Here is an 18,738-nt window from a genome sequence, read left to right on the forward strand (position 1 = left end):
CACTTCGCGTATGGATAAAGATATGTACATGGCAGTTATCAAATAAATATGTAGCCAGGGACAAATAAGAATTAGTACTTTTCCTAGTATAAGAAACTGGTGCAGTACTTGGAATTGGTACTAAGTGTCAACCCTGGCTATAGTACTAAATGTGATACTGGGAAACAAAGTCTTAGTTAGAAACTGCAAATCATGATGCACTTTTATTTTTTTTTCGAGCAATAACTCCAATGTATGATGATGAAATAAACTGAATACTCTAGGCATCTATATAACCTATGTTTGAATCATGTGTTCCTGGCCTCCCACTTTGCATTTCATAGCGCATTACCTATCTTTCAGTATGCAAAAAAGCAAGATGACTAACCTTCTCTGAATTTTAGAAATTTGAAGAACAGAACAAAATTTCACATAACTGAACAACACCATGCTATTTTCACTAAACAACAGCCTCTGAACTACAATGTCAATTCCAATAAATAACAAAATCATTCATATGATTGCTTTACTATATCCTTTTAATTAAAACCCTATTTGAAAGACATGTAATGAAAATTAGTATGCGCATGGGGGCCATAAAAAATACTATGCTCCAATGTTGATCTTTGTAGACTGCTTTCTTTTCTGTCTATCTGACTTTACTTTCAATTCATTTCACTGTGATTGTGGGGTATGAGCTCCTTTTTCTTTGGAAAAAAATGGCAAAGTAGTGGACAATCTCAAAATCTTTATAATGGTACTAGTGCTTAGACCTCTAGTTGTAAGGACTGACAACACACAGCAGAAACCGTTTTACTGGGAATGGGCCATGTAAACAGCGTTGTGTAAACCTGAAGCAATGTGAACCCGTACACTCTCCTCACTCGACAGGTCTGCCTGGCAGCGCTCCCCTCATACTGAAAGGTAGCAGCAGACCCTGTACACAGTAGGTATATGCAGGCAGGCATGGACCAGCCAACACCTTTCTCAACCAATATTACACCAAACAAAGAGGATTAGACATAAACATTGTCATCAAACAAAAAATAGAAATTGCAGGCCACTGACAAGACTAAAATGCTGAATACCACTCCTATCAAAAAACCATGTTGTCATCATTCTACTAGAAAAAAAAAAGCAACAGGGCTGATGTAAGATGTGAAACATCACTATATATGCACCTACTTTCTCCAGTGCTACAAGCCATACATTGATTTTAGATTGAAATATAACTAAAAATGTTTAAAACTGTGTAGTATTGAACTTTTTATAAACACCTGCAGCCCTTGCTGCTTAGAAGCCAGCACACACTTCTCAACATGAGTACATTCTCCAAAAAAAAAAAGCTAGCTTAATTGATTTTCCCTGCTAATTAAGCTGCGTTCTCTTCCCCATGTAGTTTCAGAAACAAATAGTATGGTCCTAGCTAGTTCTCACGGAGCAAAGCAAATTCAACACAGCAGCAAGCTAGCTAGTCGTCAGTTCAAATCTCAAAAGCAAAGGAAAATCTGAAGGCCACTGACCTCGGGGCGGCCGCCGACGGCGTGTCGGAGGCACACACAGCAGGGGAGCCAGCACTACCGGAAATAGCAGTTTTGCCGAGTGCCAAACGCTTTGCCGAGTGCATTCCTTTGGGCACTCGGCAAAAAAGCTGTTTGCCGAGTGCATCAAAAACCACACTCGGCATACCAATATCTTTGCGAGTGCTGAAAAAAAACACTCGGCAAACTAGGAAAAAACACTCGGCAAAACAGAGACACTCGGCAAAAAACCGCCACGTGGACATCCGTCAGCTAGTGTGCCGGCCGTTAGGAGTTTGCCAAGTGTCTGTTAGTGGCACTCGGCAAAGCAGTAAGTTTGCCGAGTGTTTTTCTTTAGCACTCGAGAAAGAAATAATTTTGCCGAGTGTTTTTCTTTAGCACTCGGCAAAGAAATAATTTTGCCGAGTGTTTTTTTGCACTCGGCAAATAAATAAGTTTTTTTCTCTTCTAGCCGTGAAACTTTTTCTACTCTCCACATACAACATGTGGTACTCTATGTTAAGATTTGGTATATTTCTGGATCTATTTGCTATATTTAATTAACTTGTTGTATTTCAAGGAATTTTTTGGTATAAGTACAATTTGAACCACAAGTGATTCAAATAATAGAATAAAATGAGTAGAAAATTGATATTCTTGAGTCCGGTGTGAGGCCTTACCCAGGAAATGAAAAGAAATTTCGAACATCTTGTTCAGGAAACACGACCACGAACATGTGGCCGAATGATTTTTAAATTCTAAAAAAGCAAACGAAGTCTGAAAATCGTGAGATTTGTCAAGATCTCGTGATATCATACGTGGATGCCGTGGTAAAAATTTGAGAAGGTTTCGCACAATCTGTCACGTACGATGTTTGCAAATCGAAGTATCTCAAATGAAGAATCGTAGTGTTGAGAAGGATTCGGTAAGATTTGGAGTCAAAGTGACGGTCGAATTGGGGTTTGCCGACAAAACTTTTTGTATAGGCAATAGAGAACATAGATTGATTCATGTGTAATTTAGATAATTTTTTTTATCCGTTTGATAATTTTAATTTATTAAGTGCAATTATAGAATTTTAATTGATACACATTGAATTTGAGCTACAACTGCATGAAATAATAAGTTTTTTTCTCTTATGGCCTTGAAACTTTTTCTACTATCCACATACAACATGTGGTACTCTATGTTAAGATTTGGTATATTTCTGGATCCGTTTGCTATGTTTAATTAATTTATTGCATTTCAAGGAATTTTTGGTATAAGTCAAATTTGAACTACAAGTGATTCAAATAATAGAATAAAATGAGTAGAAAAATGATATTCATGTTATTGAGTCCGGTGTGAGGCCTTTCCCAGGAAATAAAAAGAAATTTCGAACATCTTGTTCAGGAAACACGACCACGAACGAGTGGCCGAATGGTTTTTAAATTCTAAAAAAAGGCAAACGAAGTCTGAAAATCATGAGATTTGTCAGGATCTCATGATATCATACGTGGACGCCATGGTAAAAATTTGAGAAGGTTTCGCACAATCTCTCACGTACGATGTTTGCAAGCCTAAGTATCTCACATGAAGAATCGCATCGTTGAGAAGGATTCGGTAAAATTTGGAGTCAAAGTGACGTCGAATTGGGGTTGTCGACAAAACTTTTTGTATAAGCAACAAAGAACGTAGATTGATTTATGTGTAATTTTCGTAATTTTTTGGATCCGTTTGATAATTTTAATTTATTAAGTGCAATTATAGAATTTTAATTGATACACATTGAATTTGAGCTACAAGTACATGAAATAATAAGTTTTTTTTTCTCTTTTGGCCTTAAAACTTTTTCTAATCTCCACATACAACATGTGGTACTCTATGTTATGATTTGGTATATTTCTGGATCCGTTGGCTATATTTAATTAATTTATTGTATTTCAAGGAATTTTTTGGTATAAGTCAAATTTGAACCGCAAGTGATTCAAATAATAGATTAAATTAGTAGAAAAATGATATTCATGTTATTGAGTCCGGTGTAAGGCCTTACCCAGGAAATGAAAAGAAATTTCAAACATCTTGTCTAGGAAACACGACCACGAACGTGTGGCCGAATGGTTTTTAAATTCTAAAAAAAGCAAACAAAGTTTGAAAATCATGAGATTTGTCAAGATCTTGTGATATCATACGTGAAGGCCGTGGTAAAAAATGGAGAAGGTTTCGCACAATCTGTCATGTACGATGTTTACAAAACAAAGTATCTCAGAAGAAGAATCGTAGCATTGAGAAGGATTTGGTAAGATTTGGGGTGAAAGTGACGATCGAATTGGGATCTGACTTCAAAACTTTTATATAGGCAAGAGAGAACATAGATTGATTCATGTGTAATTTTGGTAATTTTTTGGATCTGTTTGATAATTTTAATTTATTAAGTGCGATTATAGAATTTTAATTGATATAAATTGAATTTGAGCCATAACTGCATGAAATAATAAGTTTTTTTTCTCTTCTGGCCTTGAAACTTTTTCTACACTCCACATACAACATGTGGTACTCCATGTTAGGATTTGGTATATTTCTGGATATGTTTGCTATGTGAATTAGATTATGGAAAAGGAGAAGAAATATGCATGAAATATGAATTAGGTTTGTCGAGTGCCCTAGGTCTGGCACTCGGCAAACAGTATAGTTGCCGAGTGTCATATAAGGGACACTCGGCAAAGTCCCTTATCGGCCCCACCACGCATAGTTTCTAGCGTATGCCGAGTGCCCACGATTTAGCACTTGGCAAAGTATAGGTTTGTCAAGTGCTAGATCGCTGGTACTCGGCAAACCATTTCGATTTATTGTGGGATGACCACCCCCGTGCCTCACTCACATGCACACTACACACACCGCCGCCCGTGCGCCCACCGCCACCCCAGAAGCCCGACGTCGCCTCCCGTGTGCCCGCACCACAGCCCTAGAAGCCCGACGCCGCCGCCCCGGAAGCCCGACACCGCCTCTCGTGCGCCCGCACCGCTACTCCAGAAGCCCACCGCCGCTGCCCGTGCACCCACTGCCACCCTAGAAGCCCGATGTCGTCGCATGTGCATCGCCTCCCGTGCGCCCACCGCCGCCCCGAAAGCCCGCCGCCGCCACCCGTGCGCCCACCATCACCCCAAAAGCCTGACGCTGCCTCCTGTGTGCCTGCACAGTTGGCCCGAAAGCCCGATGCTGCCACCCGTGCGCCCACCGCCACCCCAAAAGCCCATGGACGCTGCCGATAGGGCCGCTGATCCGTGATGCCAGGTCTCTGCGACACCGCCCGACTCCACCCGGACACCACGACGCCAAGCGCTCGGGTCTCCGCCGCCACTGCAACCCAGGTGATCCTCGACAAGCAACCAACAAGTATGCCCACCACTTCTCTTCCCTTTATGGTGTGCCAATTTGTATTCAGATCTGATCAAATTAATTAGTGGTAGTAACTATGATCCCTTACAAATATTATCTTCCGTATATGTGCATACCCATAATCCTTCAGTGGATCCATATCTGTAGTTCGGTGTGCTTTGATCTGCTTTGGTTCGAATTTTGGGTGACCTTGTCCTTCCCTTTGTGTTGTGTGAAATCGTGGAGATGGATATGGCCCGAAACTATGAATGTGGTGCTGATGAACATTTTCTGAATTGCATGTCATTCAGCAGTCGACAGCAACTACAACCACCTAATTAGCTTTATCCTCTACCCTCCTGGAGCCTATTTATTCTCTGCTTATTTTAGATTTTGAGCCATCAACCAACAAGCTTAAATATGGTTAAGCTACCAGTTATACACCATACCGATGAACAACTAACGTTTCTCTAAGTATGTTGATTTAGCTAACTAAATTTGTTGCAGAGGCATGTATTCTGTTTGATAGAAAACGGTTTCTTTGGGTTATGGATAAGTTAATTTGAATATATGGGATGTGTTCGGATTCTCCAACTTATACTGAATGTTGTCTTGAAGCAGTGGGTTTTACTGAATTTGATGAAGCTTGCACGATTAGGTAATAGGTATCAAACATTCATACAAGAAAGATGACACCATTAACCATGCACAAGCAAATAATGAATGCACCATCAAATAGGAACTGACCTTTTTGAGAGCACCTGATCACAAATTGGACATGCACCATCATTATTGAATATTTTGTTGGCATCCTCTGCACCTACTAAATAAGCAATTACCAGCTACATTAAATTGTGTATTCTGTAATAATTAGAGAGTAGCTTATTTAGAATCGAGATCTAATTCATCAGAGATAAGGTACTAGAGTGGAACCATACATAAAAGATGACCACAGGTGGTTGATATAGCTTGCCTCGATATAATCCAGGAAGCATCTTATGCTAAAAATAACATGAATGACTACTTCACTGTCCTAAAATACAAGCCATCTTGTTGCAGCGAGGGAGGTGTCCTGATATATGATGAGAAGAAGGCTTTCAAATTTTTTTCTTATTAGATGGGTCTTGTAGTGATGTCTGATCAACTCTGTTAGCTCTGCAACAAGTTGTTTCAGCATTATTTCTTGGACTCAGTATGTGGTTGTCAGCCATCGTGCATTTGGTTTGTTCCAGGTTTTGGTTACCTCATCGTGCAGGGGAGGTGCTGCCAAAATTTACAATTGACACTATTATGTTCGTTTGTTGCAGCAGAGGCTATTGCAAGGATCATTCCCCACTGTCCTCGACTTGTCACTTTGTAGGACAGCAAGGTGAGGCATCCTGCACCCCTCTTTCCATATCATGTTCGTATATCATGTAACCTAACTAGGCGTCTCCCATTCGAAAGAGATACGGTTGGAAATATGCAGATCTTTGCATATCTATAACCGCATCTGTTTCGAATTGTCCACATTTTTTGGACAGCCCGAGGATGTGTAGATGGAGTTAGTTTCCATGCTCTACTCGGATCCGAGATAGAGTTTTGGTAGTATCTCCCTGTTGTTCTCTAGATACACAATCTTCCTGCCAGGAGTGTATTTGGAGAATAGCGGGGAGGTGCTGCCGAAATTCTATCTCGGATAGGAGTAGAGCATGGAAACTAAGCCCATCTATACATCCTCCAGTGGGATTAGGACCTATCTTCATAGTTGCAAACCTCTTAATCCTGTTATATTCAAATGTCATTGGTTTGATCCTGAAGTAGTGAGGCGGACCCCTAATCTTGGGCTAGTAGAAATTCGACAATCATCAGTCTTACTAGGAGACGATGTCTGTATTGTGGCTCAACAGGCCACGCAAGTTTATTATCTCTTGTACCTGTGCCAAACTATAGACCGTCTTAAGGGGTGGGATGTTGTGTACAAGGTATCGCCACACGGTAAACTACCTATCCCAAACAATCAAGATTACAACATAGACCCCAACACATATGACGGAGAGTTCTTTCAAGAAGATGGGCTTGAAGGGAGTTTTGAGATAGACTTAACCGAAGCTCAGGGTATGGAAGTAGACAATGAAAGTAGTGCTGACAAGGACACCGGAGATGAGGTTCAGAATGTGAAGGGCTTAGAATTACTTCAGCAATTAGATCTAAGAAACGACGGTGATGACGACATTCCTCATTCGGAACACGGGGATGATTATATCGACAGGCGTGATAGTGATGATGAGACTTATGATCCACCTAATCCCGATGATGATTATTATTTCTAATACATGTATGATCTGTGCTAATTGATTTATTATTTGTCATACCATGTTATTTTTTAAGTATGTTTTGTTTATTTTGCATCTATTTTGATGTATTATCTGTCCTAATTGGTTTACTCTTTTTAATTGCAGGTGATGGAACAATGGTGGGTGGTATGAGGAGGATAACGTCGCTTTACTCAAAAGTGACAGCGACGCGTAAAGGGTCTGATGTAGCTGAGGGGTCCGGGAAGAGACCTCAGGGTAGACCCAAGGGTCGAGGGAAGGGTGGAGGCAAGACGAGGCCACCGTCGCCTGTACCTTCGTCGTCGTCTGAGTTACCTTCCGCTCACTCATCCTTTGAGGAGGAGGAGGTACAGGTGGAGGAGGATGCAAGGGTGGAGGAGGAGGAGGCAGGGGTGGAGGAGGAAGCATGGATGGAGGAGGAGATAGGGTGTACCTCTTCCTCTACTTCATTGCGTGTGTGGTTGCGAGGTCCCTCGACCCTCCTGAGGCGACCGATACCTCTTGAGAGACGCCCGTTGATTCGACCCGATCGAGACAAGTAAGTAACTTTATATGTTATCACTAATTTTTCGTTTGATATGTTCAAAATTACAATAGAAACAAATAATCTATCTTAATCACTTGGGTAGGGGTTGCTGGAAGGTTGGTGGGGGTGATCACGCACGCCATGTGAACAGCATCCTTAGTCTTTTGATCAAGGAAAAGTTCCCTGGCCTGGTGCAGTTTGGCGGAACTATCGAGCCAGCCTACATGTGGGCCCACTATGCCACCGTCCCCATCACCCCTAATCGGGATGGCAGGGTATTCGCTGACAAGGCGCAGCATGTCAAGGCCAAGCTTTAGGTAAGTCTTTCTCGCACTACATTGCTCAATACATCGCATTGATTGGACATTCTTAATATAATGACTGGATACATCGCGTCTATATGCAGGATTTCTTTAGATGTGAGGAGGGATACGAGGCCAAGGCGGATGTTGTGGCTGACAAAGCCGCCAAGAAACTCATCAAGGACATGCACTACGAGACGCGCATACAGGCCGTGATCCAATACCATGCAGAAATTCTTAGAGAGAGGATCCCTAAAAGTGTGGCAAGAACCATGAGCCTGACCTCGGAACAATACCTAAAGGTAAATATAGAACATTAATACTTATTTTTTCTAAGATTAATTACGCTTAATTTCATCTTCTTATGTCATATATACTTTATGACGTAGGTGCTTCCGTGGTGGTGCGCCTACGATCTGCAGTGCTGGGCCCGGATGGTGGACAGGTGGTGCGACCCCGCATGGGAGGAGAATCACAGCGCTTGCTGGGAGTGGCGTTTGCTGATGTCGGGTGCACCACACCATCAAGGCAACCTCAACCTCTCAGAATACGCGGCTAGATGGGTACACGAATTTATTTCTTTATTATAACGCTCAACTTTGCATAATTTCTATTCATATTGCTTTTTTTTGCAGTCGGCGACACATGGTGGCGAGCCTTGCTCTGAGTTCCTGGCATATGCTTTGGCCCACAAGGGCAAGGCGACATCCAACATCGCCTACAACTCGGAGGAGCCGCCCTCGGTGTACAACAACGAGTCCATCCATAGCCGCCTCGATGGATACACATCGATGGCAAGGGTGGTCCATGGCCCAGAGTATGATTCGAGCGCCCATCACCTTGATGGAGAAGCGGTCTTGAGGGCGGGAGGAGGCAAGAAGCATGGCCGGTTCTGGATTGGCGAGGGCACAATCGACACGGCCATTACTCCCACTCTCTCCTAGATTTGAGCATGGAGCACGAGTTCCAGCCCGGCGATACGCCCACGGCCAGACTCCATACGGTTCCAGATGAACGCACTCTAGGTTATTTCTATTTTATTCATTGTTCATTGATTTTTACATACTTTTGCAATGCAATGTAACATTGGAATGAAATATTGTAGGCTCAGTTGGAACAAGAAATGAGGCACCGGGAGGAGCTAGAGGCAAAGATGGAGGCAGAGCGGTAGAGGATGGAGGCAGAGCAACAGAGGATGGAGCTGCAGATGTTTGATTATATGAGGGGTGTTTATGCTGCAATCAGTCAACCTCCGCCACCGATGCCAGTCCCTCCTCCTCAACCTGCTCCAAATACTATTTCAGGCACTGAGTCGCTTTACAACCTTATAATCACCGTTTCTAGTTTATGCAGAATCAATCTTACAAAGATGCCCAGACACTAGAAACTTAGTGAGTAATGCTATATGTTTGTTACCAACTAGTTTCTACGTGTTGTTCAATCTTGACTCACACATGCAATCTCTTCTCCTTTGTGCAGCATCAATCGGCGGCATTGAATGAGCATCATGACCAGCGTGGTCGCAGTGGAACTCGTGGCCTAAGTGACTACTTGTGATTTTATTTGCATTTGCATTTGTGGATTACCTGTGACTATTTGTGGTTGTGAATGAACCTACTAGTGAGTCTGAAGTTTATTTGCATTAATGTGTTGTCGATATATCTATATGAACTGCCTGTGATGCCTATTGTGAACTATATGTGATGGATGTGATGTTTATTTGAATGTGGTATGTGGGTGTGACCGAAACAAATAAATTGATTATATGTGGCAGCTTTGCCGAGTGTTACACTCGGCAAAAGGACTATTTGCCGAGTGCCATGAAAAATACACTTGGCAAAGAGGGACATGTGGCAAAAATCTATGCATTCTGGGACTAAAATGGCTTCTTTGCCGAGTGTCTGCGCTGTGACACTCCACAAAGCAGCCAACATTTGTACAATGTGGGCCAGTCTTTGCCGAGTGTTCGGTATTTGACACTCGGCAAAGAAGACAGGTTTGCCGAGTGTCAGGTATTTGACACTCGGCAAAGAAGGCAGATTTGCCGAGTGTCCTGGAGTTTGACACTTAGCAAATAAGGCAGGTTTGCCGAGTGTCAGGTCCTGGACACTCGGCAAACGCGCCGTGACTGTCTTCGCGCCGTCACATTAGTTTTTTTCGCTGAGCGTCGGTTTCAGCTCTCGGCAAAGTACTTGTCGAGTGCCCGATAGAAAACACTCGGCAAAGAGACGTTTGCCAACACTATAGATGTTGTGTGCTGTATGTCGAGTGTTACACTCGGCAAATTCTTTGCCGAGTGTTTTTAGCGCTTTGCCGAGTGCTTGTGGCACATGACAAAGCCACTGTTTCTGGTAGTGCAGGGATTCATCAGGGCCACCGGCGCCTTCCTCTCTGGGCTCGAGTGCGCTGGCCTGTGGCCCCCTCTGGGCGTGGGCTCAGGATCCGCTCTAAGGAAGTTGGCCAGAACTCGGCCTGCTCTAAGGAAGTTGGCCAGAACTCGGCCTTCTTCGCCGGCGTGGCTCTTCGTGGGCGATGCAGAGCCTAGCTCCAACAATGCACCATCCCTTAGCCTGGCTTACCGAAAACAAGGTGGGTGGCCGTTTCCATGGAGCCAGGCTTGGCTAAGTGCTCACCTCCCGCGCCGCCGAGCCCCTCACTGCAGCACCCTTGCCGCCTCACCTCCCACCCCACCAAGTTCCTTGCTGGAGCACCTGCACCGCCTCACCTCCCACCCCTCTGTCATTGCCGTGGCAGAGCTCGCTGTGACAACCTACTTCTTCTCCTTAGGTGCATCTAGCATCATCGTCTTCCTCGCCCACGAGATCTTGCTCGATTCCTTCCCATCGCTGCAGTTGCATGCTATACGCGCGCACTCATGGACGGCCTAGGCGCGGGCGCTTTGTCCCCAAGGTGTGTGCGGCGGAGGTGCCCGCCAGTGAGGGGGCAGAGGAGCTGGCGTCAGTGCGGGTGCTTCGTCCCCAAGCGCTGGTGCGGCGGAGGGACTCGCCAACGAGGGGGCAGAGGAGCTGGCGTCCGTGCTCACCACTTTATTCGATGAAATGCCTCGAGGAGGTAACCTTACCAGCACAAAGACAAGGTGATTCCATACACGACAAAACAGGCAACCAAACAAACCAATACTTATGCAGGCTAAGCTAGCCAGTGCAACCAAACAAGTCCATCTTGCATTATCTTGGCCAGGCTTTAGCTGCCCAGGAATAGTTGGCTAGTCAGGCCAGAACCAAAACGTGAACCAAACACACCCATTATATCTATATTATCACTAGCGTTACGACCACCAGTATTACACCATTGTTTCTCAAAAAGAAAAAAAACAAGCAGTAATACACCATTGACAGTTGTAAACAAAAAGCAATAGTGATATACCGGCTGTTGGTGATTGGAACCGGCAATGACCTGTTTTTACTGTCGGTTATCATCTCTATCAATCATTATCTAGCTGGTAGCAATTAGGACCGCAGTGATAGCTGATAAGCTTTCACCGTCTGTTTTTTTAACCGACAATGTCTTGCTTGTTTTGTAACAGTGAGATGAAGGAGATGGCTCACTGTTTAATTGACTAGATGAGCAAGGAGGCGACGAAGGAGCAGCTGATATATCTTTTTTTTTTGCGAAAAGAGCAGCTGATATATCTGTAATAGGCGAAGCCTTTTGTTTGATGCTGTTCGGAGCTGGAAGCTCCTTTTGTTTTGAGCGTGTAAGACTCCTTGCTAGATTTCTTAAAAGCTAAGATAATTTTCTTTTTTTAAAAAAAGAAGACACAAAGAAGTGAAGAAATACTATGCTATAAAATACTTTGGTTTTTAAAAGCTATTGTGTATTTGGATACACCAAATTTTATAGTCTCTAAAATCATGATTTGATCAAAGCTGTAGTATCTTTTTTTTCTAAACCACATATTTTTATCTCTATGGCTTATAAAACTATAATTTTGTGATACTACAATTTTTTAAAACCACGACATCCGACCAGGCCATAAGGGCGCCCGCAACGGGTTGTTGAAATCGACAGCTGACGTGTAGTGTAGCAGTACTGTGGAGGAGCCGCTGGAGCACCAAATCCCTGGCTCCTCCGGCTCCTCTTGTTTTCACGTTGCTTTTTGTTTTGGCTCCTCCCGGCTCCTTGCTACAGTAAGAACAGCGCTGCACAGTGCTGCTGCGTAGGGAGCCGGTGCCAAACACTGCCTTACATCTAAAGAGTAAAGAAGGTTATCCACGAAAAGAAGAGTAAATAAGGTAATCGTTTCTCTACAAAATGGACGTTTATATATGCAGGGACAGAATATTTATATATTCAGCTTTAAAATAGAAATCCATACCGTATTAGGATATTAGCACTTTATCAGAGCTTATAGAGATTAGGATGTGTACCGAATATAATCTAGATATTTACACCAGATTTTGGGATAATACGTGGGAATCCGAGACTTCGATCTACTGTGAAAGCCGCGTCGTATGAGGAATCGGTTAAACTGGATCAGCGTCGGAATCGGCTAATGGGCCATCACATCAATATTTATTCTGATTTAGACGATGCCAACACAGGAAGTAAGGATGGTTGAAGCTAAAAACGTGTCGGACTCTAGATAGAGGGAAAAATAGAGTCCAATGTATCTTAAATTAGGACGTTTTCTTCTGTTCCAAGTTTTGTAATGGTCTTATTCGACTAGGACTCGTGTTTAGGCCTTGGGTATAAATATTACACCCCGGCTATTGTAAAAGATATCAATCAATCAATACAATCTTTTCGGCTTTCGCCATTAGTAGTAGGAGTACTGTAGATTCCGGCGAGTTCTTCAATAAGTAGGGCTGTATCGGTTAGGTCCGACCTCCGGTTTGTTGTAAGTACCATCACAACTTATATCTATCCTTGTATGGCTGTATCTTTTGATCCCCACTGCGAGTATTGATATAAGTTAGTTATCAATTTATCTAGATTAAAGCATAGCTGTATCCTCGTGACCTCACTGCTTGATTTGGATTAAATCACCAGTTATCGAATCTATTAGAGATTAGTAAGGCTTCCTTGCTGTTTTTAGTAGATTCATCAGTTATCGATCTTTCTATTATTGATATCTTTATTAATTTTAGCAACATCACCAATTTACCCGATCGAGGTCAAGATAGATCAACAACATATTATGTCAATCAGTCGTCTTTTTACCATATCATGCTTAAATTCTATTTTGACGATTGATTCTGCCAGATCGGTTGCTCTATCTTGATCTTGATCAAACATAGCGCGCGTTCAAGACATATTTGATCTTAAATAAGTTCATTGATTAATGAAAACTGATATATCGTTCTTTACCATAGTTGTATCGCTTTGATCCTCACTGGTGGAGCTTTAAATTGGAATTTATTGATCATTGAGTTTATTTAATGTTAGATATGATCTTGTTCGTTCGCTATGTCTGTATCGGCTATTTAGTCGATTGCTTGCGCTCTCACATTTATAGCATTCTTTCGTGATTCTGTTAAAGTATAAATAAATCTATCGACTTATAAGCTTTAATATGCTATCTTTATCATAGCTACATAGTCTCGAACCTCACTGATAATGATAATAGATAAAATCTGATTGGTTTATAGATTTATTTATATTAAACAGTCGATTGTCTATATGCTATGCCATTAATTTATCTGAATCGGCTATATAGCCGATAGTATTCAACTTGATTATTTATGAACCTGGTGGATATCGACTCTTTAGTCGATGGCCTTCATTCAGCGGCTCTTTAGCCATACATTGGAACTATTTGGAGCAACACCGATATATTCCGCCTTAAATTACTGATTATCTTTTCTCTCCTTGTTAATTGTAGGTTCAAATTGACTGGCACGCCGACGGTCTGCGAATCGACTCATCCCGCTATTGAAGCCAAGCGGATCTGCAGATCTCCCGGCTTCCCTGAGTGTGTTGTCTCGCATCGATCCACGTTTTTGCGTTAACACTAGATTCTGGATCAATTGGGATAGAACGTTCAATTTATTATTAGGCTGATGAGCAACAACCAGTAACCTCTTCATGTCATTATTTGGCATAGGTTCCTAACATGGCGGACGATGGCAAGGCGATGCCTGAAAAGGTGGTGGGCTGTCTTTGTAGCATCTCCACCAAAGCCGGCTGCACATGGATGCAAAAGCAAACCATCATGTGATCTTCATCTTGCTAATAGCTGTGAAGTAGTTCATCTCGGTCAGCAACAAAAAAAAAAGCTTTAAAGTAAAGTTTAGAACCATTAAAACTGAATAAAGCCTATCAGTTGGAATCGTCTAAGATTTAAAATTTAATATACAGAAATCTGCACATTCTATTATTGTGTCTGATCTAATAGAATGTTCAGGATGGACCATATAAGATGACAATCATGCGATGCATTCTTTGTAATCCAAGCATTTTTGTGGTTTACACGAGTGGCTGCTTCTTCGGATTTGCTAAAAAAATGGTCTTGTGTCTGCGTCTCTTATATGGTTAAATGTTTTTTCCACGTTTCCCTGCCTTCTCAGCTCATGGTATTGAATCCGAGTATACGCTTTTTCCCCGAACCCTTCAATAATCTTCCATAGTCCATCATACTATATCTTCTGCTAAACATTATTATCCATCTATAGAAAGTTTCATATCTCTTCTTATTGGCACAGCAACGTGTGGGGTACCACCTAAGCTAGTATACAAACATTTATGTCTATTTAAATACGAAAGCCAAGCGTGAATATTATTTATATATATAGGTAGACTATATATTACTGCCTATCGAAATGGCATAAGAAAAATCAAGTCCGGTTACGAAAATCCATTGTTAGGCTCCAAAGCTACACCAAGTATATACCCACGTATACTAATATATAAAATTAACATAACCCAGAGGCTGTTTTATGGATTATAATAAATAGATAGTGTTCCGATTTCCGAGAGGTACTATCTCCCACAACTAATAACAAGACTAAAAAGTGGACGGTGCGACCATCCAACTTCGGCTCGTCGGTCTGCCTGCGTGCGATCCCATCCCCTTGGCGACTCCCTACCCTGTCCGTGAAATACAATCGGCTCCTGCGACTTCCTCCGCGCCACCCTAGCCTCCCCCAGCGCGACTCCCTGCCGCCACCAGGCCCTGCTGCCCTTCCCCACTAGGACTCCCTCCGTGCCGCCCAGACGTCGACCAGCGCGCCGCCCGGGCGTGGCTTCGTGGTGTCCTGCGTGCAGCCGTGCCCGCTGCATCGCCTCCTCCCGTCCTCCATTCCGGCGGTGTCCGGCGCTCAGCCGCTTGGTCACTGTAGTCGCCGTGCGGCGGTGCCGCCGCCTCCCTCTAGCCGCAACCGAAGAGGGGCTCCTTCGCCTCTACCAGTGGCAGGCGCGGTGGCCACGGGGGCGCCACGCTCGGCCGTGCCGCGGTGCCCGGGGCCCGTCTCTGATCCCGGCACCGCCGGCCCACCTTACCGTCCCCATCCCTACCACTAGTAGAGAACAGACCTTTGATCCTCGGTCAAAATGGACTCTAGTCCCGGAATTTTTTGCCCCCGGGACTAGAAATACCTTTAGTCCCGGTTGGTGGATCCAACCGGGACTAAAGGCCCCTGCCCAACGGCTACTGCGCCAGACAGAGGTGGCAGGGACCTTTAGTCCCGGTTGGAGCCACCAACCGGGACTAAAGGTAGACTTCTACTCCCGGTTGGTGGCTCCAACCGGGAGTAAAGGTCTACTCCCGGGCCGTGGCTGCGCCCGGGGTTGGAAAGTTACCTTTAGTCCCGGTTGGATCTATCAACCGGGACTAAATGTTCTCCCTTTATAAATCGGCCGTCTCCTCCTTCCTCCCCGAGCCCGAGCTCAGCACATTTTGAAGCTCACTGCAGTAGTGTTCTTGCTTCCTCCCTCCCTCCATTGTTCCTCCATCCATTCTTCGATTCCTCCGTCGATTCTTCAGTTGTAAAGGTTACCAATCTCATACTCTCATTTTTTACCATTTTCTTATGCCATTTTATTCACTATATATATTTATGGTTCTTTATTATGGTTTTTTTTCATTTGTAAGCAATTTGAGCTCAAAATCACTTTAAGCTTGCATATTTACATGAAAGAAGGTTAAAGTATATATAAATATAAAGTTAGAAAATAGTTAGAAAATTATAGCAAATCCTTACTAGTTGAACTTGCGGACCGTGTTCAGGTCGGCGAGGATGTTCTCTGCCGAGCGGTAACGGACGTCAAGGAGGAGCTTTGATTCTACGAGGGAGAGCGATAACGGTCGTGGAAGACCGTGTTCCCTTCCTCGTAGAATCGGAGCTCTTCCTTGACCAAGTACGGTGCCGTCCGGTGGAGAAATCCTCGCCAAGCTGATCACGTAAGCAAGGTCAACTAGTACGGATGGTTATTTATTCACATGTCCCGATATCGTCGTAGTAGTCTGTCAATCACCGTACCTAAACGTAGTATATATAAATAAAAACTTAGAAAATAGTTAGAAAATTATAGAAAATCCGTATTAGTTGAACTTGCGGACCGTGTTCAGCTCGGCAAGCATGTTCTCTGTCGAGCGGTAACGGACATCAAGGAGGAGCTTTGATTCTACGAGGGAGAGCGACAACGGTCGTGGGAGACCGTGTTCCCTTCCTCATAGAATCGGAGCTCTTCCTTGACCAAGTACGGTGCTGTCCGGTGGAGAAATGCTCGCCGAGATGATCACGTAAGCAAGGTCAACTAGTACGGATGGTTATTTATTCACACGTCCCGATATCGTCGTAGTAGTCTGTTATGTGTGTACATTCCCATTCTTCTGTTAATTTGCGGAAATATCATATGAATTACTTACCTGCCGCAGTAAAAGACGAGAACACAATGACCATTAAAAATATCATTGTTTAGAGATCTAGATAATTTTATAGTTTGTTAATTTTATTTGTTTATAAAAGAAGAAATTTATAGTGTATTAAAAAATGAGTATAGAGAGTAGATGGCAACTGCTTCCGGGTCCTCAGCCTCTCATGGGTTTCCAAAGCGACTTAGGCCGGGCCTTCCTCTCATTCCATGCGGCAAGTGTCGTGATGAGATGAAGATTGTGATGGAGTACCGAGTGAAGAAGGAGGGTCCCAACAAGGATCGTATCTTCTACAAGTGTCCGGATCGCAATGTGAGTTATTTTATCGTATTTAATGATTATGGTTAGTTTATACCTATTTTCATGATGGTTGTGATTAAAGTTCTAATTTTTTGTTTTAATTTCAGTGGGATGGCAGTGGACGATGTTCAGGCTTCTACTGGGAGGAAGAGTATGTTGAACTCGTGCAAAAATATCTTGCACAACAGGCAGATACGGCGGCTAATGAGGCAGTGATCCAGCCGAAGAAGCCCAAAGATGTTGCACAATCGGGGGATCTGTCTGTTTTAGTTGAGATTGGTCGCGAAATCCTTGTGCTCCTGAAATGTATTTTAGCTTTAGTTCTTTTAGTGGTAGTTGGGATTGTCTACATTGTAGCGATGCTTTCATAAATTTGTATCTTTTGTGGTGGCACGCATGTTGTATAAATAATTAATTATGATCTAGGTTTTAATATGATATTTATGTCATGTAATGCAGATGAGCCGTCATTGGATGTATAATGCTGATCGCCGCTCACAAGAGTTCATTGACGGCGTGCATTCTTTATTACGTGCAGCCGAGACAAACAAACGCGACGGTTTCATGTGCTGCCCATGTGCCATATGTAAGAATACGGTGGAATATCCTTGCTCAAGGACTCTTCATTCACACTTGTTCAAGTCGGGTTTCATGCCAAACTATATTTGTTGGACAAAGCACGGAGAAACCGGTGTTGTAATGGAAGAAGATGAAGAAGAACAATGGGACGACAATGATATTATTCCTGATGGTGCGTGCTTCAATGATACTGCAATGGGAGAAGCTGAAGAAGAGGTAGTCGCAGAAGATGAGCTGGCTGATGATCTTTGTCAGGTCATTCGTGATGCACAAAGAGAATGTGAAAGTGAAAAGGAGAAGATCAAGTTCGAGCGGATGCTAGAAGATCACAAGAAATTGTTGTACCCAACTTGTGATGCAGGGCAGAAAAAGTTGGGAACCACACTAGAATTGCTGCAATGGAAGGCAAAGAATGGTGTATCTGACAAGGGATTTGGAGAGTTACTAAAAATCCAAAAGAAGATGCTTCCGAAGTACAATGAATTGCCCGCCACTACCTACGAAGCAAAACAAGTTGTCTGTCCTATGGGGCTAGAAATAGAGAAGATACATGCATGTCCTAATGACTGCATCCTATACCGTGGCAAAGAGTACGAGAAATTGGATGCATGCCCGGTATGCCATGCGTCGCGGTATAAGATCAGGCGAGATGACCCTGGTGATGTTGAGGGCGAACGTCCACGTAAGAAAATCCCTGCCAAGGTTATGTGGTATGCTCCTATAATACCACGCTTGAAACGTCTGTTCAGAAACAAAGAACATGCAAAATTGTTACGATGGCACAAAGAAGACCGTAAGGTAGACAATATGTTGAGACACCCTGCTGATGGGTCCCAGTGGAGAGCAATCGACAGAGAATTCCCGGAGTTTGCAAATGACGCAAGAAACTTAAGGTTTGCTTTAAGTACAGATGGTATCAATCCTTTTGGAGAGCAGAACAGTAGTCATAGCACTTGGCCTGTTACTCTAAGTATCTACAACATTCCTCCTTGGTTATGCATGAAGCGGAAGTTCATTATGATGC

General features: G+C 43.3%; 1 protein-coding gene across 2 annotated transcripts; it reads left to right on the plus strand.

Annotated features, from left to right (window-relative positions):
• The first annotated feature begins 15,587 nt into the window (after nt 1-15,587).
• On the plus strand, nt 15,588-18,251 carry LOC136482982 (uncharacterized). 2 transcript variants are annotated; one of them, XM_066480122.1, is made up of 3 exons: nt 17,054-17,147; nt 17,243-17,441; nt 17,595-18,251. In XM_066480122.1, the coding sequence occupies exons 1-3, from the start codon at nt 17,067-17,069 to the stop codon at nt 17,615-17,617; spliced, it is 303 nt and encodes a 100-aa protein (XP_066336219.1). In that variant the 5' UTR covers nt 17,054-17,066; the 3' UTR covers nt 17,618-18,251. The 2 variants fall into 2 exon arrangements, 1 of the variants encoding a protein (XP_066336219.1); XR_010765269.1 differs by lacking the exons at nt 17,054-17,147; nt 17,243-17,441 and adding an exon at nt 15,588-15,952.
• The last annotated feature ends 487 nt before the right edge of the window (nt 18,252-18,738 follow it).

The sequence above is a fragment of the Miscanthus floridulus genome, chromosome 9 (genome assembly GCF_019320115.1).
Source record: "Miscanthus floridulus cultivar M001 chromosome 9, ASM1932011v1, whole genome shotgun sequence".
NCBI classification, from domain to species: domain Eukaryota; kingdom Viridiplantae; phylum Streptophyta; class Magnoliopsida; order Poales; family Poaceae; genus Miscanthus; species Miscanthus floridulus.